The 18632-nt window shown below is 48.9% G+C and overlaps 1 protein-coding gene, 1 long non-coding RNA gene and 1 other non-coding gene across 17 annotated transcripts in view; 1 reads left to right on the top strand and 2 right to left on the bottom strand.

Moving 5' to 3' along the window:
* Positions 1–6104, bottom strand: part of LOC102554074 (uncharacterized) — a 15612-nt gene extending 9508 nt beyond the window's left edge. For 3 of the 10 annotated variants that reach the window (XR_015620452.1, XR_015620450.1, XR_015620451.1), the window contains exon 1: positions 5951–6095. This is a non-coding gene — a long non-coding RNA (uncharacterized LOC102554074). Of the gene's footprint in view, positions 1–4330; positions 4434–4869; positions 5370–5950 lie in introns of those variants that run through there. The other 7 variants (XR_015620459.1, XR_015620455.1, XR_015620453.1 and 4 more) reach the window with 6 other exon arrangements.
* On the top strand, positions 5668–18632 carry Mpl (MPL proto-oncogene, thrombopoietin receptor). 6 transcript variants are annotated; one of them, XM_087550214.1, is made up of 12 exons: positions 5668–5819; positions 5966–6098; positions 6348–6526; positions 7253–7371; positions 7733–7895; positions 8368–8494; positions 11949–12163; positions 12346–12488; positions 14486–14645; positions 14859–14955; positions 16884–16971; positions 17294–18632. In XM_087550214.1, exons 1-12 carry the CDS (start codon positions 5741–5743, stop codon positions 17543–17545), a joined length of 1755 nt encoding a protein of 584 aa, XP_087406340.1. In that variant the 5' UTR covers positions 5668–5740; the 3' UTR covers positions 17546–18632.
* Positions 12895–12998, bottom strand: LOC120103206 (U6 spliceosomal RNA). The gene has a single exon (XR_015621644.1). It is a non-coding gene; the product is annotated as a U6 spliceosomal RNA (small nuclear RNA).

Genomic DNA, 18632 nt, shown 5'->3' with positions numbered 1-18632 from the left:
GCTGAGGAGTAGGCATCCCTAATTTTGAAGGGCACGGCTCCTACTGGAATGCCTTCTTGTTGGCCTTCCTCCTCAACCTAGTTCTCCTCCTCTGTCCCTTGGTTTGGTAAAGTTATCTCTCTTATTGTCTCATATCAAAATCACGCTGCCCTAATTTTATAACAAGGCCCATTGCACTGTTCCTGGTCACACAGGAAAGGGGGCCTTTGAAAGGGGTGTGAACTTGAAACGGTGTGATTCATTGTAAAAAGATTTTCTCTTTTTTATTCATGTGTATGTAGAGACATTACACTTAGAGACCAGAAGAGTGTATCAGATCCCCCAGAACTACAGATGGTTGGTGAACGATCACGTAGGTAGCAGGATCTGAACTCTGGTCCTCTGCAAGAGCAACAAGTGCTCTTAACTGCTGAGCCATCTCTTGACACACACATCCTTTCAAAAGCAAAAACATTTATTTATTTGTGTGTGTGCATGTTTGTGAGTCACAGTGGGCCTGTGGAAGTCAGAGAACAATCTGTGGGAGTCTGTTTTCTTCCTCCACCATGTGGGTCCTACGGCTCCAACTTAGGTCCTCAGTCTGTACCTTTAACTGAGCCATCTCCCTGGCCCTCCTTTTTAGATAGCCCGTCCCCTTGTTATAAGTAGCTGGAACATAAGAAAAAGGATGCATAATTTTTTCAAGAAGTAGGTCTTGAGACCAGGTCTAGAAGCACAAAGGAATCCCAAAAGGTTAATAAGTTAGGAAGGCTCTAAGACTGGAGCAGTCATAACAGTGGGGTGGGGGAGTCCTCATTTTGGACTGGATTTAGGGATAGAAAACAACGCCTTGGGAGGGAGAGATTCCCAAGTATGGGAGATGCAAAGGTAAGAAGGTTCCTGGGTTCTAGCACAGGAGGACAAGTGTCAAGGCCATGTGGAGGTCTGAAAAGATTTTAAGCAAGGAAAGAATGAAAGGCTGGGGGTTGGGGATTTAGCTCAGTGGTAGAGCGCTTGCCTACCAAGCGCAAGGCCCTGGGTTCGGTCCCCAGCTCAAAAAAAAAAAAAAAAAAAAAAAGAATGAAAGGCTGTTTGAGCTTCAGACAAGACACCATGTAAGCTGATACCATTTGCAGATTAGTAGAATGGCAAACTTAAAATGACCTTGACAGGACTAGGGAGATGGCTCAGTGGATACAACCCTGGCTGGGGACCTGAGTTTGGATCTCCTGAAGCCATGTAGGAGCCCAGGCAAGTGTGGCTGCTGTAGTCCCAGCATTTATGAAACAGAGATGAGGGTTCCCTGAGGAAAGTTGGCTAGCCAGACTGGCTGAAATTAGAACACTAGGGGTTCATCTAGAGATCCTGTGTAAATAAACAAAATGGAGAATGACCAAGGGAGATACCCAATGTCAAGTTTGAGCCTCTCCATGCACACATATGTAATGGTACACACAGGAACATACATACACATATGAACACAAGGCACACACACACAACCAACAATAAAAGGGCATGGAGAGGGGAAACCACAACGTGCTGATGTGTGCTAGTATAAATGGATACATTGCAGAAGGATGTCTGACAATGTTGAGAAAGAGATGGCGAGATAGAGAGTCCTAGAGCCTAGAGCTACCAAAACTTAGACTTTCTGATTTGATAAAACTGCCAGAGGTTGAGAAATCTGGACCTATAGGGAGATAAAGAGGGTTCAGATTTACGAGAGCCAATTCTCCTCCTAATCCTCTATTTCACGGTGTCTTATTTTGGAGCTTGATGTGCAGAGGCATACTTGTGTGTGCACTTGGAGGCCAGGGAACAAAAACCGAGTGTCATTCCGCACATGCCATCAAGGGGTCTATCACTGGCCTGGAACTTGCCAAGAAAGTTAGGCTGGCTAGGGATCCCAGTGAGCCCAGGGATCTGTTGTCAGTACCTCTTTGGTACTGGCTTTACAGGCATGCACATATACCGTCTCTCCTGAGTTTTAAAGAATCTCTCTATGTAGTCCTGAATGTCCTGGAACTCACTGTGTAGACCAGGCTGCCCTCAAACTGCCTGCCCCTGACTTCCAAGTGCTGGGATAAAGACACACACCACCATACCTGGCTAGATAAACCTTTTTCACATGGAACCTAGGGCTCAAACTCAGGTCTCGGGCTTGTGTGGAAGCCCTTTTACTCCCCGAGCTATCTCCCTGGCTTGAATACCAGCTTCTGTAAGCCAAGTGTGCTGCTTTGGATTGAACCTTGAGGTCTGCGGGACTGTTTAACCAAAGAAAGCTAAGTCACATGGCTTCTGTCCCCTGGGTCAGTTCCTGCTTGATTTTCTACAGAAATAAAGAACTGAAAACAGCATCTCTTTCTAGTTGCATAAATGCAAAGGAAATTGGACAATGGCAGGGATGTGTGGCTGAACCTCTTCAAATGCAGGAGCCAGAGGACCCCATCTTAGCCCTGTGACAGTCATAGAGTCCCTGGGAACCCTGCTTAACCACTTCTGCACTGCCTCCCTCAGAAATCATAGAACTTGGTAGGAACTTGGATGCAGGCGTAGAGGAAGAAGGAAGATATGAGAGTCGCCCTTGGGTTTCAGGCTCAGATGCTTATGTAACCCGTGCGAGATCCAGAAGATAGAAAAAGAAGTTCCACAGGGCATCTGAGGGTAATAGTTCTGCTTGGGACATGATTGGCTTGAAGTTCCAAGAAAGGACAGAGATAGATGTTTAATAGTAACTGAGATTGATGGGGTCTCTGGTTTATAGAAAGAAGCAGCGTGATCACTCAGACAACACAGAGGGCTAAGAATGGACATGTGGGGACAGCAAGACTTAAGGGAATAAGAAGGCATAAGAGATGGTGGAGAATGCTACAGCAGACAGGAGGAAACCAAGAGAAGCCAACACTGTGTACTAGTACAGGCTGATGGCTGCAAATAGCTTGAGACCAGATGAGGTAGGGTGTGGGACACAATAAGGTTATCATGGCTGCTGGGCATGAAAGAGGAAGTGGAGGGAGGTGGAGTTCAGGGCTGCCTGTGCCGATTCAGGTAAGGCCTCATGGGCCACAGGGAGGCATTTGAGTTCTATGCTAAATGCTATGGGAAATTGTCCAGGGGTTTTGGGAGAAGGGGGTGAAGACACAGCATAGGTGTGTTAAACACACCTGTGAGAAGGAACGAGGGGCTGGGGATTTAGCTCAGTGGTAGAGCACTTGCCTAGCAAACGCAAGGCCCTGGGTTCAGTCCCCAGCTCTCCGGAAAAAAAAAAAGAAAAAGAAAAAGAAAAAGAAAAAGAGAGAGAGGAGAAGGAACAAGCATTGCCTTGAAAGCTTCGAATGCCAGGTCCCACGGTAGAAGAGGACCAACTCAAAAGCTGACCTGTGACCTCCACATACACACCGTGACACGCACACTCTTCACACTCATTGCTAATAATAATTAGAATAAGATACAAATTACTTCTTAAAAACATGTCTGCCTGCTTGCAGGATACAGGAGGAAGGGTGGAAAGATAGGGCCCAGGAGCTAATGGAATCCAGTGTAGTGACCGGAATGTAGGATAGATGGGGGGTTGGAGAGGGTTCAACTGCAGACTCGGGCCACAGCTCTTAAGTAATTGGATGTAGGGAAGATGAGAGAAAAATAGCAGTTGAGACATACTAAGGTTTAGGGTTTGAACACTGAATAGGTAGAGAGGTACCATTTACAAACATGTTGGGAAACAAAGGGCACAGAATGCAGAATCTATTCTCTCTCTGTCTCTCTCTCTCTCTCTCTCTGTCTCTCTCTCTCTCTCTCTCTCTCTCCCTCTCCCTCTCTCTTTTCTCTCTCTGTCTCTCCCTCACCTAGGTCTATGCAGCCCTGGCTGGCCTGAAACTTGTTTGTAGAACAGGCTGGCCTTGAACTCACAGAGATCCACCCGCCTCTGTCTCCCAAGTTCTGGGATTAAAGGTGTGAGCTACTACACCAGGCCTCTACCCTTGATAAGGGTTCTTTCACTGTGTTGCCAAGGCCAGTCTCAAATTCATGGGCCCAAGTGATCTCCCCTCCTTCAGTCCCCCAAGTGGCTGGGATTAGAGGAAAGTGAGTGCATGCTGCCTGGCCATTTGCTTTTGTGTTCAGCTTTTTGAGATAGGGTGTCACCTCTATGCAGCCAAGACTGCTCTGGAATTCCTTACGCAACCTAGGCTGGCCTCAAACTCATAATCCTCCCTGTCCACCTCTGTGAGCTGGGCTTTATAGGCATGCAGTGCAGCTTGAGAATCTTAAATATTAAACCTACAAATTGAGGAGAAGCCAAGTAAGCAGTTGGCTACCCAAATCTGGAGCCCAAGAGTGAAGTTGTAGCTACCTTGGAAGTCATCAGCATCCACCCAGTGCGAAATCCCAGGACTGCGTGAACACAGAAACACTGTGTGTCCCCTCTCATTTGACTTGATTGATATTGGGTAGTTCTATATTTGGGAAGAGGATAAAGGGCATTTAAAGTGGGACCTCTGGTCTTTGTCACCTGAGAGCTAGTAGGACTAAGGACAAGACTGACTCCCTACTGCTGGCAAGGAAATGGAGTCAGAAAAAAGGTTAAGACTACAGAGGACGTCTAAATGATTTCCCTCTCCCCATGCCCAGTTCCTGGAATTCTGTTTCAGTCAATTAAATCACAAGAAGGAAGAAAGGAAGGTGACACTGAGGCCATTTAGTCTGCAGAGCCACCACTGAGAGCCCCAAGGAAGCTTAAAGGACAAATTTACATGGCACCACAAACCCCTCCCCCTTCAATCCATCTCTTCCCTCAGCCAAGAGTGAGAGCTTTGAGAACCAGTGTAGGAACCACCCACTGGTCCAGCACAGTCAGGAGGATGCCTGGGCTCCCATGAAGAGATCATATACCCTCATCACTATGAAAGGAAGCAGGCACAGCTGAAGAGACCAAACGCTCCTGCTTCTGAGTGATTCGGACAGAAACACTGAAGACCCTGCCTTTGGACTCTGTGTACTGGATCATCTGGAGATTTTGGTAAATATGCTTGCGTGAGTAGGTCTGGGAAGGGCACGGGATCCTGCATTCTTCACGAAGTATCGGTCTCGCTGCCACTGCTGTCTATGGAGCACACGCCAAGGTTGCGGAGAATGTCACCCATGATGGACAGAGCATTCCTATCCAGGAGTGTGTGTTTGTTTATACCCAGCGCCCCAGAACCTGTTAAGCTGGAAATAGCCAACATCAGGCACATCTGTGAGGGAGACAAGTGCTTCATGGCAGATCGTCCCAGGAGCGTGGCATGCCTGTCGAGCACTTTGTTTCTGAAGTGTCCTCTCCTGAGCCTTTCATCTTACTGGGTGACCTTGAGCAACTTTTTAACTTCATCTTCCTAATGGAAGTAAGACGACTGGACAGGCGTTTAGTCAACACATGTAGCCTGGGTTAGGTTAACACTGTTCTGACAGCCATACCCTCTTCCACAGTAGTCCACATACCCACAGGGCGTCTCCATTCGACCCACAGGCAAATATATACCTCTATGTCCCTCCCAACAGAAAGCTCATGTATTCTCTTTCCAATTCCTCTCACCCTCCTGCCCACTCCCCCTCCTCTGGCCCCTGGCCCCAGTGTGGTCTGGATGGGCCCCAGAGGGGCAGAGACAGGGACAGGACGTGGGGCTGTATCTGACAGGAACCTGAGGGGCTGGCCCCGGGGGGGATTGGGGCCCAGCTTCCTGAAGGGAGGATGGGCTAGGGCAGGCACACAGTGCCGGAGAAGATGCCCTCTTGGGCCCTCTTTATGGTCACCTCCTGCCTCCTCTTGGCCCCTCCAAACCAGGCCCAAGTCACCAGTCAAGGTGAGGTGGGTAGCGGGTGGACATTACCTACTCCCTGGCAAAGGGAGCCCTGGGAGGGATATAGGGTAAGAGACTCTCACTGGTTCCCTTCTCTTACAAACATGGCTGGAAGATTCTAGAGCGCAACTCACCAACTCTGTTCTCAGATGTCTTCTTGCTGGCCTTGGGCACAGAGCCCCTGAACTGTTTCTCCCAGACATTTGAGGACCTCACCTGCTTCTGGGATGAGGAAGAGGCAGCACCCAGCTGGATATACCAGCTGCTGTACGCCTACCCAGGGTAGGTTCTGCACTGTACCCCGATCCTCATTTATCTGTCCTTATATTTAGCTGAGTCACGTCCTTAGCTTTTCTGTCTTTGGCCCTATCAGAGGGTTACTGTATATACATGCCCAGTACATAGCCTATAAATGGCCCGCCTCAAGCCCCTACCTCCAGCAGCAAGAAGAAAATGGCAATGAGGGAGACAGGCATTTGCTGTGGGTTCAGCCTCAGTCCTCGGGGCTGAGCACGATGACTGTACCAACAGAGAGAAGCCCCGTCCATGCCCCCTGCATTCCCAGAGTGTGCCCACCTTTGGGACCCGGTATGTGTGCCAGTTTCCAGCGCTGGATGAAGTGCGTCTCTTCTTTCCGCTGCACCTCTGGGTGAAGAATGTCTTCCTCAACCAGACTTTGATGCAGCGGGTGCTGTTTGTGGATACCGTGGGTAAGGACATCTCTGTTGCGCTGCCTCTCTGTTGTGCTGCCTCTCTATTGGCTGCCCACTCCAGCTCCCAGAATCAGACTTGCCTGTAGTCTTCCAGAACAATGTGGGTACCGTTCTCTATCAGATTCCCAGAGGCACCGCAGAACCCAGCTTATTCCTCCTCCTAGCCTTGGCATCCAGAACTAGACTTCTCCCACAAATCATTAAGGATAACTTGCTCCCCTCGTTAACATATACATTTACTCACCCACCCAACAGTCAGGTCGCTGATGTGTGCCAGGCGACAAGGAGACAGAGATGAAAAGAGTATCTGCTTTAAGTAACACACAAACCATTACATACAGTGAGTTCATTATTCCCAAGAGGGTAGGAGAACAGAACAGTCAGCCTTCCTCCCCTCCCCTGCCCTCCCCTCCATGGAAATGAAAACTGGCATCTTTGCGATTTCAGAGCTGCTCAGCTCGGCCTTCAGCGCCTTCTCCGTAGCCCACGGGGTGAACCGTAGCCTGGTACTCCGTGATTTGATGCCCCTTGTTTTGCCCTCAGGCCTGCCAGCTCCTCCCAGTGTCATCAAGGCCAGGGGTGGGAGCCAACCAGGGGAACTTCAGATCCACTGGGAGGCCCCTGCTCCTGAAATCAGCAATTTCCTGAGGCATGAACTCCGCTATGGCCCCACGGACTCCAGCAACGCCACTGCGCCCTCAGTCATTCAGCTGCTCTCCACAGAAACCTGCTGCCCCACTTTGAGGATGCCGAACCCAGTCCGCGTCCTTGACCAGCATCCATGCGTTCATCCTACAGCGTCCCAGCAGCACGGACCAATGAGGACCTCCCCGGCTGGAGAAGTATCCTAACCTTCTAACTCCTCTAATATGTCCCCTGGAAAAGAAAGGTCATACTTAGGGGATCCCAGACTGGGTTGGTATTTGAAGGGTCATTGTAGACTCTGGCTAGCTTTTAGGAGCCCCATTTAGGGATCTCCCACTTAAGACCATTCGCGCTAAGGTAACTGAGGGCTTTCAGGCCTCCAAATGGAGACTTTGTAAGAACCCTGAACACAGACTGAAGCTCACCCACCTGGACGGTGTACGTGCGTCCCCATCCAGCAAAGAGCTGCGCTTTGCATAGTGGTTCCAACAGTAGGTGTGTGGGCTCTCCTAGCTGAGAAGCAAGCCTAGATTCTGGTGCTGGGAACTTTCTCCCCAGGCTCCCTCTCTGGCAGTGAAGGGCGGAAGCTGCCTCATCTCAGGCCTCCATGCTGGCCAATCCTACTGGCTCCAGCTACGCAGCCAACCCGACGGGGTCTCCCTCCGTGGATCCTGGGGACCCTGGTCCCTCCCTGTGACTGTGGACCTTCCAGGAGATGCAGGTGGGTCAGTAAAGGAATGAGGACATTTTTTTAAAGATTTATTTATTTATTTATTTATTTATTTATTTATTTATTTATTTATTTATTATATATCAGTACACTGTAGCTGTCTTCAGACCCACCAGAAGAGGGCATCGAATCCCACTAGAGATGGTTGTGAGCCACCATGTGGTCGCTGGGATTTGAACTCAGGACTTCTGGAAGAGCAGTCAGTGCTCTTAACCGCTGAGCCATCTCTCCAGCCCAGGAAATTTTTTAAAATAGAAGAGAAAAAAAGGTCTCCATGGAGGCTTAGGCGGGATACAGGAGCTCCGGGAACTGTGGTCATTTCTGATGACCTCAGACCTGTCACTGTACAGGATAGCTATGTTCAGGAAGAAAAAAAAGAATAGTTGGGGATATTCAGCTGTGGAGGTAGAGACGGCTTAGGGACGCTCCACAGTAAGAACATGGCCCTCGTCTTTGACCACAGTGGCAATTGGACTCCAGTGCTTTACCGTGGATCTAAAGAAGGTTATCTGCCAGTGGCAGCAACAAGACCACTCTAGCTCCCGAGGCTTCTTCCGTCACAGCAGGACACGGTGCTGCCCCACAGACAGGTAAGACTGGAGCAACGCTGACTGAGTCTGAACGTGCAGAAGGTCACGACTGCTGTGGCTCCTCTTTGCTTGCCTAGCCGGTCTCCTCTAAGCTCTAGCCTCTGGTCTCTCGCGCTCCGCTGTTTCCTTTGCCGCGTCCTCTTCATTTCTGTTGGGGGATGGCTTGGCTTCATTGGACTTAATCACCTCATCTGGACCTTTGAGAAAGCCTAGCAGGCATGTCCAACATAGGGCTCAAGGTCCACATGTGGCTAAGAAGAGTGATGACTGTGGCCCAACACAAAATTAGAAACTTGAAACAGGCAGTTTAAAACCCAATTGTGTGGCAAGGCAGGGATGGCACACACCTTTAGTCCTAGCGCTCAGGAGGCAGAGGCAGGTGGATCTCTGCAAGTTCAAAGCCAGCCTGGTCTACAGAGTGAGTTCCACAACAGCCAGGGATGGTACATAGAGAAACCCTGTCTCCAAACCCAAAACCAACACAGGCACCAGTGGTTCATGTGTGCCTCGGAGGTCAGAGGACAACTTGAGAGGGTTGGTTCTTCTCCCACCATGTGGGTTCTGGGGATTGAACTTCTTCTGTCAAGCTTGGCAGCAAATGCCCTCTCCAGCTGCCATATGCTGCCATGTTTGTTGTTGTACTATGTAACTCTGTTTTCAACACTAACCTCAGACTCAGTGTTAACGTTACACTCATGAGGTTAATAATACACCACATGTGATTATTTAATTAGAAACCGTAGGTTTCTAGAAGAGGAGGGGGAGGGGTTAGGGGAATGTTGGCCCGGAAACCGGGAAAGGGAATAACAATTGAAATGTAAATAAGAAATACCCAAGTTAATAAAGATGGAGGAAAAAAAACACAATATTTAATATTAAATATAAATTATACCACACCATATCTGTGTGTGCATATAATTTATTTGCTTATATATGTAATTGATTCATTTTTGACAAAGGATCTGCCTATATAGCTCTTGCTGGCCTAGAAGTTGCTAGTAGAATAGACTGGCTTCGAACTCACAGGAACCCACCTGCCTCTGCTTCTGGAGTGCTGGAATGAACTGTTCAGTTTTGTTCTCATTGTTGCTGCTGTTGTTGTTTCTGGGATGCTGAGGACAGAGCCATGGGCTGGGTGAATGTTGTACCACCAAGCTTTTCCCCACAAACCCTAAAAGGTTTGGTAACTTACCTTAACTTACCTTTTTGCTTAAATATTTTTTGGAACTCAACCCAGAAAGAAGCAGTTCATCCTTTTAAATGTCTGAACAGATTTTCATAGTGTGAAGGTCTGATTCAAGCATGGATTTAAGGTGGCAAAATCAAATCGATCGGTTCTTTTTTTTGTTTGTTTTGTTTTGTTTTGTTTGAGACAGGGTTTCTCTATGTAACAGAGCCCTGGCTGTCCTGGACTTGCTTTGTGTAGCCGTCTGGCTTCAAACTCACAGAGATCCACCTGCCTCTGCCTCCAGAGTGTTGAGATTGAAAGCATGTGCCACCACCCAACCACGTCCGGCTAATCAGTTCTTTTATCTAAATTTTCTATTATTCTATTTTACCATGAACTCAGCTCCCACACATAAGTTTCCCTGGACTTCTCTCCTTCCTATGCCTTCCGGGTATAGGGTGTTCAGAATAATCAGAAATGCTCTCCTTTTCCTACCTCTTCAGTATCTCTCGCTGGCTCGGTGGCATGCACCTTCGATCCCAGCGCACGGGAGGCAGAGGCAGGCATTTCCGAGGTTGCCTGATCTACAGTGAGTTCCAGCCAGCTAGGGTACAGAGTGAAGAGTGTGTCTGGTAGCACCTCTCATTCCCTCCCCACCATAGTCTCACCTTTATTACTTTGTACACAAAAATCCTGTCGTGTCCTAAGGGCTTTCTCTGCTTCTCCGCTCTCCTCTCAAACCTTCTCTGCAGACAGCATTTAGAGGAGTCTTCTGCAGTAAAATGTAACTAGGACCCTTCCCTGTTTAAGATACTTGTGTGTTTTCCTAATTATGAGATTAAGTTCACGCTCCTGCTAAAATCTCCATAGTTAGGAGGCTGAGGCACGAGGATCACCTCTAGCTCCAGGCATGCCAGGGCTGGATACTGTAGGACCCTCTTACCTTCTCCCTGCAAAAAGTTCAAGCTTCTTAAAAAGACTGCCCATGACCGTCTGCAGTCCAGTTTACCATTGACTAGCAGATCCTTGGCCCTAAAATCATTTCCCATTCTGAACCTTTTACAACTTTCCCCTGAGCACAATCCTCCCTGTGCTTGGAACAGCCAATTGTCCCCCACCTAACTTTATAGTCTGGGCCACTGTCTATAACACTGCCTCTCTCAGCCAGAAGGCATTCCTTGACCCTCCTTCCCGCTTAGATGCTTTGTTCTTCCCAATGAGTCCGTGTACAAACCAGAAAAACATGGCTGTTTGTTTTTGTGACTTGCCTGTTGGCATTCGGGCCCCTTCGAGATTATTTTTTTCATCTATACACTCTCCAGACCTGGCACAGTGCTTGGCACATGAGTCCTGACGGTTTGTTAAGTAAGCGGGTGGATGTGTAAACACAAGAAGGATCCTTTTAGGGATGGCAAATCACCAGGGCATTTAAGAGGAGGCACTTTGAAACCAGCCTGAGCTACATGAGACCCAGCCTCAAAAAGGGGGAAGGAAGACATGGTACTGGTACACACCTTTAATCCCAACAATCAGAGGCAAGTGCAGCTCCAATTCAAGGCCAGCCTGATCTACACAGCAAGTTCCAGGCTGGCCAAAACTACCCAATGAGACTCAGTCTTTTAAGGGGGATGGGGAGAAAGCAGCAACAAGTTCACATATTAGAATTTACTTTAACCCAGGCAATAATAGTGGTTTCACTTTCTGGGGGAATGGGAAAGATCAAAATTGTCATATAGTCTAGATATTACCAGGTCCGTGTTCTTGGAAGCAATCAATGTAAGGGGGCTGCAGAATGAAAGAGATTTAAAAATATAAAGATGTTTGCATCTAAAAAGATCATCTCTTTCTTCTTGGAAACAGTCTGCAAGCAGGTGTCACACCACCTTCTCAGAGGAAGGGAACCAGAGCAGGGATAAACCACACCATTGGCCTCAGGCGTGTACTGGTCGGCTGACGTCAGAACTCTACAGGCCGTGTTCTGTTAGCTATGTCACCACTGCCAGCACCACAGCTGCCACAGCCACCACCACCACCACCACCACCACCACCACCACCACCACCACCACCACCAATACCATCATCATCATCATGTACATAAAGTAATGGGTTTCATCTGATAGCCAAGCTACTTTCCCATATCATGCTTGCCCTCTTTCCTCAAGGGAAAGAGGTATAGAAAGTCCTAGAGGCCCAAGGCATGGAGGGGAGGACTTTGGTCATGATTCATGTAGGACACAGTATCTGAAGGTGAGCCTGATTCAGTGAGTCTCTCCGGTTGATTCTTAGGGACCCTACCTGGGAGAAATGTGAAGAGGAGGAGGAGGAGGAAGAGGAAGAGAAAGAGGAGGGGGAGCTGGATCCAGGATCACGGCCCGCTCTGTTCTCCCGCTGCCACTTCAAGTCACGAAATGACAGTGTTATTCACATCCTTGTAGAAGTGACCACGGCGCAAGGTGCCATTCACAGCTACCTGGGCTCCCCTTTCTGGATCCGCCAGGCTGGTAAGAACCTTCCTTCCCTACCCCACATAATTCCCAACTTCACCAAATCTGACAGGCTGAGACGAACTCTCTATTCATAATCATTATCATCATCATCAACATCAACAACAATTCTGACATTTCTGACCCTCGGCTTGATTCACTGTGACGCATAACACAGTCCCTGTCAAAATCCCCTGCAGTGCTCCTCCCTACCCCAAGCCTGCACTGGAGGGAGATCTCAAGTGGAAGGCTGGAGCTGGAGTGGCAGCACCCGTCACCTTGGGCAGCTCAAGAGACCTGCTACCAGCTCCGCTACACAGGAGAAGGCCATGAGGACTGGAAGGTACTGTGAGGGGACAGATGTCCCCAGGTCAACACTGTCTCTGCATCGGTGTCTGGGCTTGGATGGCTATGCTTGTTTGTATCAACCGGGGCACATGGGACTACTGACCACTCAAGCTGTTCTCTCCCCATGCTGGAGGTGGGGCTCAGTGGCACAGCCTGGCATGAAAGAGGTCCCGGATTCCATCTTGGAACCATTAAATAAAGTTTCCATTCGTTGCCTAGGGGATGGTGGCCTCCACATCCCCTTCCCACCTCTCACACTGAGTTACCTCTTCTTCCCTGGCTCCTCCTTCCCCATGCTCTCATGGGGTGTTCTTGCCAGCACCCCATCCAAAAACTGTCTATCCTAGACAACTATGTCTTCTCTGCCTAGGTAAGTGGTTCAACCCTACGTTTTTTTTTTTTTTAATATGGAACGCTTCACGAATTTGCGAGTCATCCTTGCACAAGGGCCATGCTAATGTCTGTATCGTTCCAATTTTGGTATATGTGCTGCCGTAGCGAGCACCAACCCTATGGTTTTCATGACTTTACCTGTACACTAACAACCCCAATTTTACCATTCTAGCCCCCACATGGAAAGGGCTTTAAGAACCACACGCAAATCACCTAAATTTTTGAAGTCTCCTCATTGACGAAATGGGGAGAAAGTTACCTGTCTCGGAGTTAGGTAAAAATTAAATATAGGGGCTGGAGAGATGGCTTAGCGGTTAAGAGTACTCGTTGCTTCTGCTGCTCAGTTCCCAGCACCCACATGATGTTAAAACCATCCATAATTCCAGGTTCAGGGATCTGAGGGCACCAGACACACACCTAATTCATACATGTACATGCAGACAAAACATATACATAATAAATAAATCTAAAGACATTAGTATATAAATTCCTAGCATACTTCCTGGCATATAGAAAGATACTTAATACACAATTAAACGTCTTTTTTTATTCTTAGTACACACACACACATCTTTCTGCCACACAACTCTAGCAAACAGCTTCATCCCTAGACAGATCAAATACAATTATCTGAAATAAATCAATTTTCCTCCTGAGTCGTACTTTACTATATATTATAGCGCATATGCAATAGCATAGGCAAGCCTTGAATATAGCATTAATTTTTCATGTGTATACCACTCATGTAGCTAATTTGTCAATTACCCAGATGTACATAGAACATACAAACTCCATTCGCTCCTTCTGCTCCTACAATCTCCCTGCATAGTAACCAAAGATGGCTGCTTTACGATGTCTTAGCATTACGGCCAATCTGGTTGACTGTAGTTAGACTTTGTAAAGTCGATCCATATAGTATTTTCTTGGAGCTGACTTCTTAGCTCTGTCAGTGGTGCCACCACTTACCCAAGACCCAAGCCTAGAAACATTCCTGCTACCTTCTTTCCCCTCTCCTACTTACCAATGAGTAATTTGAATGATGTTAGACATTAATCACTCCTGGTCTTCCCTTTGACCCTCTGTTCCCGTAGTGCACTAAACTAGATGGTATTGCTTCCTTGTGCTCCCTCGGTGCCTTGCACTGTGATTTACTGCCTACCTCTTTAGATGAAACTATGTATTTCACTTACCTTTCTCGAACCTAGCTCAACATTTGGCGTATCCTAAGCAACTCACATGTTTGCTAAGCATGTAACTGTATCCCTGCTTGCCTAATGTGTGTGCTCCTGACACCTAGCACGACTCTGGTGTCCTCTGCAGTACAGTACGTATGGCAGGTCTGTGTGTCTCTGAGGATAAGAGCAGCGTGTCTCTTAGTGTCCAAGGCCGGACTAGTAGGGATGGTTTGCGCTTGTAGCTGGATTCCCACATCTTGTGGTAGAATTCACAGCTGTGTGAGCACCGGGGTGTGTTCCTTGACGTGATCTCGATCTCAGGCAGGACTTTCGACCCTGCACGCCTCCGCGGATCAGGCTCTCTATGGAGATCCCCAACAGCTCCAAGCCTGGGCTCAGACCCACTCCACATTTCTCCCCTCAGGTGCTGGAGCCATCTCTCGGGGCCCAGGGAGGGACCCTAGAGCTGCGCCCTCGAGCTCGCTACAGCTTGCAGCTGCGTGCCAGGCTTAACGGCCCCACCTACCAAGGTCCCTGGAGTGCCTGGTCTCCTCCAGCTAGGGTGTCCACGGGCTCTGAGACTGGTGAGGACGGGCAGAGCTGAAGCCGGTTTACGGTCTACAGCTTGTGGGGGCCTGGCTACACTGTAGGTGGGGCTATGGGCAAGCCTCAGAACTCAGCGGAGCCCAGTGCAGTGTTGAGAGCTCCGGATGCTGAGGGTGGAGCCAGGGCTGGGGCCAGCACGGCCCCGGGCGGGGCCGAGGGTCAGCCACGGTCAGAGGCTTTTTGTCCCCTAGCTTGGATCACCTTGGTGACTGCTTTGCTCCTGGTGCTGAGCCTCAGTGCCCTTCTGGGCCTATTGCTGCTGAAGTGGCAATTTCCTGCGCACTACAGGTATCGCCCCTTCCAAGAGGGTGGTGGGGTGTGGTCTGTGAGGTCAGTGGCCTCTGAACAAGTATTCTAGGGCCACTTGATGACACCGCTCTCTGGACCACGGAACATATACACCTACCTCTTCAGCTGCTTCCTGCACTCCTCTGGGAGTGAAACCTTGTACTCTCACCTGCCCACTCTGTGGACACCTCCAACAGCCCCACCTCCTGGCTGCTCACTTAGTGACAGGGCTACTGTCCAGCCTTGGCCCAAATCAGAGTTCTGACGTGTGTCTCTCCATCCCCACATCCAGTTGGCTTTGAAATCTGGTCATTCCGCCTCAGGAAACCCGATCAAACAATGCTTTCTTTCTCTGGCCCCGCACCCTACCTGACTCATTGAAACAGTGTCCCTTCTCCTCTTCCTCACAAGCTTCTCCAAAGGCACGAAATCCTATGGTGGCCTGCCTCACTTCCCAGGATAGAACCTAACAAGGGTCTACAAAATCTTAGCCTTGCCAAAGTCCTGAGTTACTCCACAGTTGGGCTGTTTAACTACTCAATCCCTTTGCACATAATGTCCCTGCTGTCTGAAATATCCTCTTTGACTGACCACCCATTCGTCTTTAAATAACTTTCTTCACTAAGTCTTAACCTTCCCTGGCCTCCCCCTCATTGGCTGTTCCTTTGTGTTCCCATGGTGTTTTCTTGCATTAATGTATTTGTTTGGTGCACGGTGCTACCTGGGGCTCACACATGCTAAGCACGTGCTTTGGCCCTGTCCTATGCCCCCAGCCCAGCATTTATTCCTGTGGATGTCCTCCCCATCAGACCTTAGAGTCATTTTTAAATCCTCCGCATGGTGTCTGCCAAGTAGAAGGCCCTTAAATAAATGCAGTAATGAATGACTCACTTATGTGAGTGGTAAGGAGAAATTATAAACCTGAGGAGAAAATCCACACCGTGTCAGTCATTTGGCACTTGGCACTCTTTGCTGATTCTTGAACACCTAGCTCAGAAGTCAAAAGTACAGAAGAGTGTGTGTTTGGTTAAAGGCTAGGCCAGGAACCCCTCTGCTGGGCCTCACTTTGAATATGCCTTTTTTTTTTTTCTTTAAAGGCAGGATCTTACTTGTAGCCCAGGCTGGCCTGGAAGTCACTGTGGAGTCCTGAATGACTTCAAAGTCATTGCGATCCTCCTGCCTCAGCTCCACCCCCTGCCCCACCCTGAGTCCTAGGATTACAGGCATGAGCCATCACGCCTGACTTTCTTTGAACTTTTAATCTGCCTTTGTGTAAGAGCAGTCTAGAAGGGAGACTCTATTCAAGATAACCATATCTGACCCACCCCACCTCCAAAAAATGTTGGCAGAGAAGATGGAAGTGGTGTTGTGTACAGGCTTCTTTTCTGAAATCAGAAAGCTTCTTCCCCCTGGAGATGGGTTGAAGGTCATGGAGGACTTTGGCTGGAGTCCTTCAACTTGGAAATCTGCAGCCCAAGAGTTGGAAGTCTCCCCAGCACGCCTTATTTTGAACTCTTCACAGACAGCTGTCAGCCCTAACATCCGTAGCTAGACACCACACTGATTTTCTTCACTCATGCAGCTTCCCAAGTACCTACTGAGGGCTCGATGCTAGGCATAACAGGAGTGGAAAAACCCACCGAGACCTCAATGCTAGGGTAACAGGAATGGAACAGCAGACAAGCTTTCAAGTTCTCACTAGCTTAGGGTAATATATACCGTAAGTTAAGAAAAACTACAGAGCACAGGGTAGTTAGTGGTGGGGAAGGAAGATGTACTGTTTTGGGCACAGTGGTCAGGGAAGGCCCACATGCCTTGACTACGCCCCTGTCTCCTTTAACTGTCTCCCCTACTGCCCCACTTTAGAGCCCTCCTCATCTTTCCCAACTCAATCCCGAGTCAGATTCCTCTCTCTTCCTCTCTGATAGAAGACTGAGGCATGCTTTGTGGCCCTCACTTCCCGACCTACACCGGGTCCTAGGCCAGTACCTTAGAGACACTGCAGCCCTAAGTCCTGTGAGTACACCCCAACCATCCCCTCCTCCAACCACCCCCCCACCAATGACTCTTGTTCCACAAATGCAACTCGTTCATGGTCTTTGCTCACTTACTATCCCGAGGTGTCACTCCCTAACCTGATTTGTATTACAGCAGCCCCTCCCCCCCTCTCTCTCTGAGATAGGGTTTCTCTGTATGGTCCCGGATGTCCCAGAACTTGCTAAATAGACCAGGCTGGCCTGGAATTCACAGAGCTACTCCTGCCTCTGCTTCCCAAGAGCTAGGACTGAAAGCCTGAGCTTGCCTGGTTAATCTGGTTCCTTTTGCTCGTCTCTCTCAGTCTAAGGCCACAGTTACTGATAGCTGTGAAGAGGTGGAGCCCAGCCTCCTGGAAATCCTACCTAAGTCTCCAGAGAGGACTCCTTTGCCCCTGTGTCCCTCCCAGCCACAGATGGACTACAGAGGACTGCAACCTTGCCTGAGGACCATGCCCCTGTCTGTGTGCCCACCCACGGCTGAGACGGGGTCCTGCTGTACCACACACATTGCCAACCACTCCTACCTACCGCTAAGCTATTGGCAGCAGCCCTGAAGGCAGTCTGCATGCCACGGCTTCCCGCATCCTACCTTATCCATCCTTAAGGCCAACAAACACCACCCGTTCTGTTTACCCCACCTCCTTGGGCTTTATAACACGATCTCTCCACACGGCTGCTCACAAATCCAGAGCTCTCTTCACGGTCACAAGGCTCTCTGGCTTTTATTTTCATTTTTTTTTCTTTTCTTTTTTTTTTTCGGAGCTGGGGACCGAACCCAGGGCCTTGCGCTTCTTAGGCAAGCGCTCTACCACTGAGCTAAATCCCCAGCCCTTATTTTCATTTTTTAGACAGTGTTTTATTATATAACTCGGCCTATAACTTGCTATGTAGAAAAGACTGGCACAGAGATCTGCCTGCTGTGATTAAAGGAGCCATGCCCTGTAGCTCCTCCTGAGATCCAAACTCTTGGGGGTGGGGAAAGTCTCTACTTCCTCCCCTCCTACCGACTCTTGAGTACTTCAGTCCCCTACTATCATGCTGTTAAGGAAACGGTGCAAGCCTTCTAATTATGAGATCAAATTGGGTCTTGCTGCCTTCTATTTATTCCAGCTCTCTTGGCATCCTCCTCCACCCTGGGTCCCACAGCATCACCTTCCTTCCTGGCTCTGTTCCTGCCTCTCTGAGCAGCAGAAGAGCCAGCTCAGGGCTAGATCCAGGTTCTGGGCCTGTCGTGCACTCCTGCTAGCTGTGCACTTAGGCAAATAGTGGAAAGCCTTTGAGCCTTTGTCCTCTCAGCTACACAGCATGGATGACAACAGAACCCACAGAGTGGTGTGAACGATTGACAGCACATCGGCTAAGATAGAGTCAATGCTTAATATACCTCAACTAGTATCCCAATTATTTCCTCTTTTCCTACTCCGGCCTTTATCATACGGTGACCATCAGAAAGTTCTCATCTCCAGCCCAGACTTCTATAGTGCCCACAGTGTTTTGTGTGGATTTTAACGTGTGTGATTCTTGCTCCTGGATGGTGGCTTGAAGGGGCCAGGGTTAGGATCTGTCCTCCCCCCCGGCACCCTGAATACCATGTGGTGCATGAGGTAGCGGACCTTCAATAAATACCGTCTGAGTCATGTT

The sequence above is a fragment of the Rattus norvegicus genome, chromosome 5 (assembly GCF_021556685.1).
Source record: "Rattus norvegicus strain SHRSP/BbbUtx chromosome 5, alternate assembly SHRSP_T2T, whole genome shotgun sequence".
In the NCBI taxonomy this organism is placed as follows: Eukaryota; Metazoa; Chordata; class Mammalia; order Rodentia; family Muridae; genus Rattus; species Rattus norvegicus.
The sequence above is the reverse complement of the archived record's forward strand: the minus strand, read 5'-3'. Positions and strand labels throughout refer to the sequence as shown.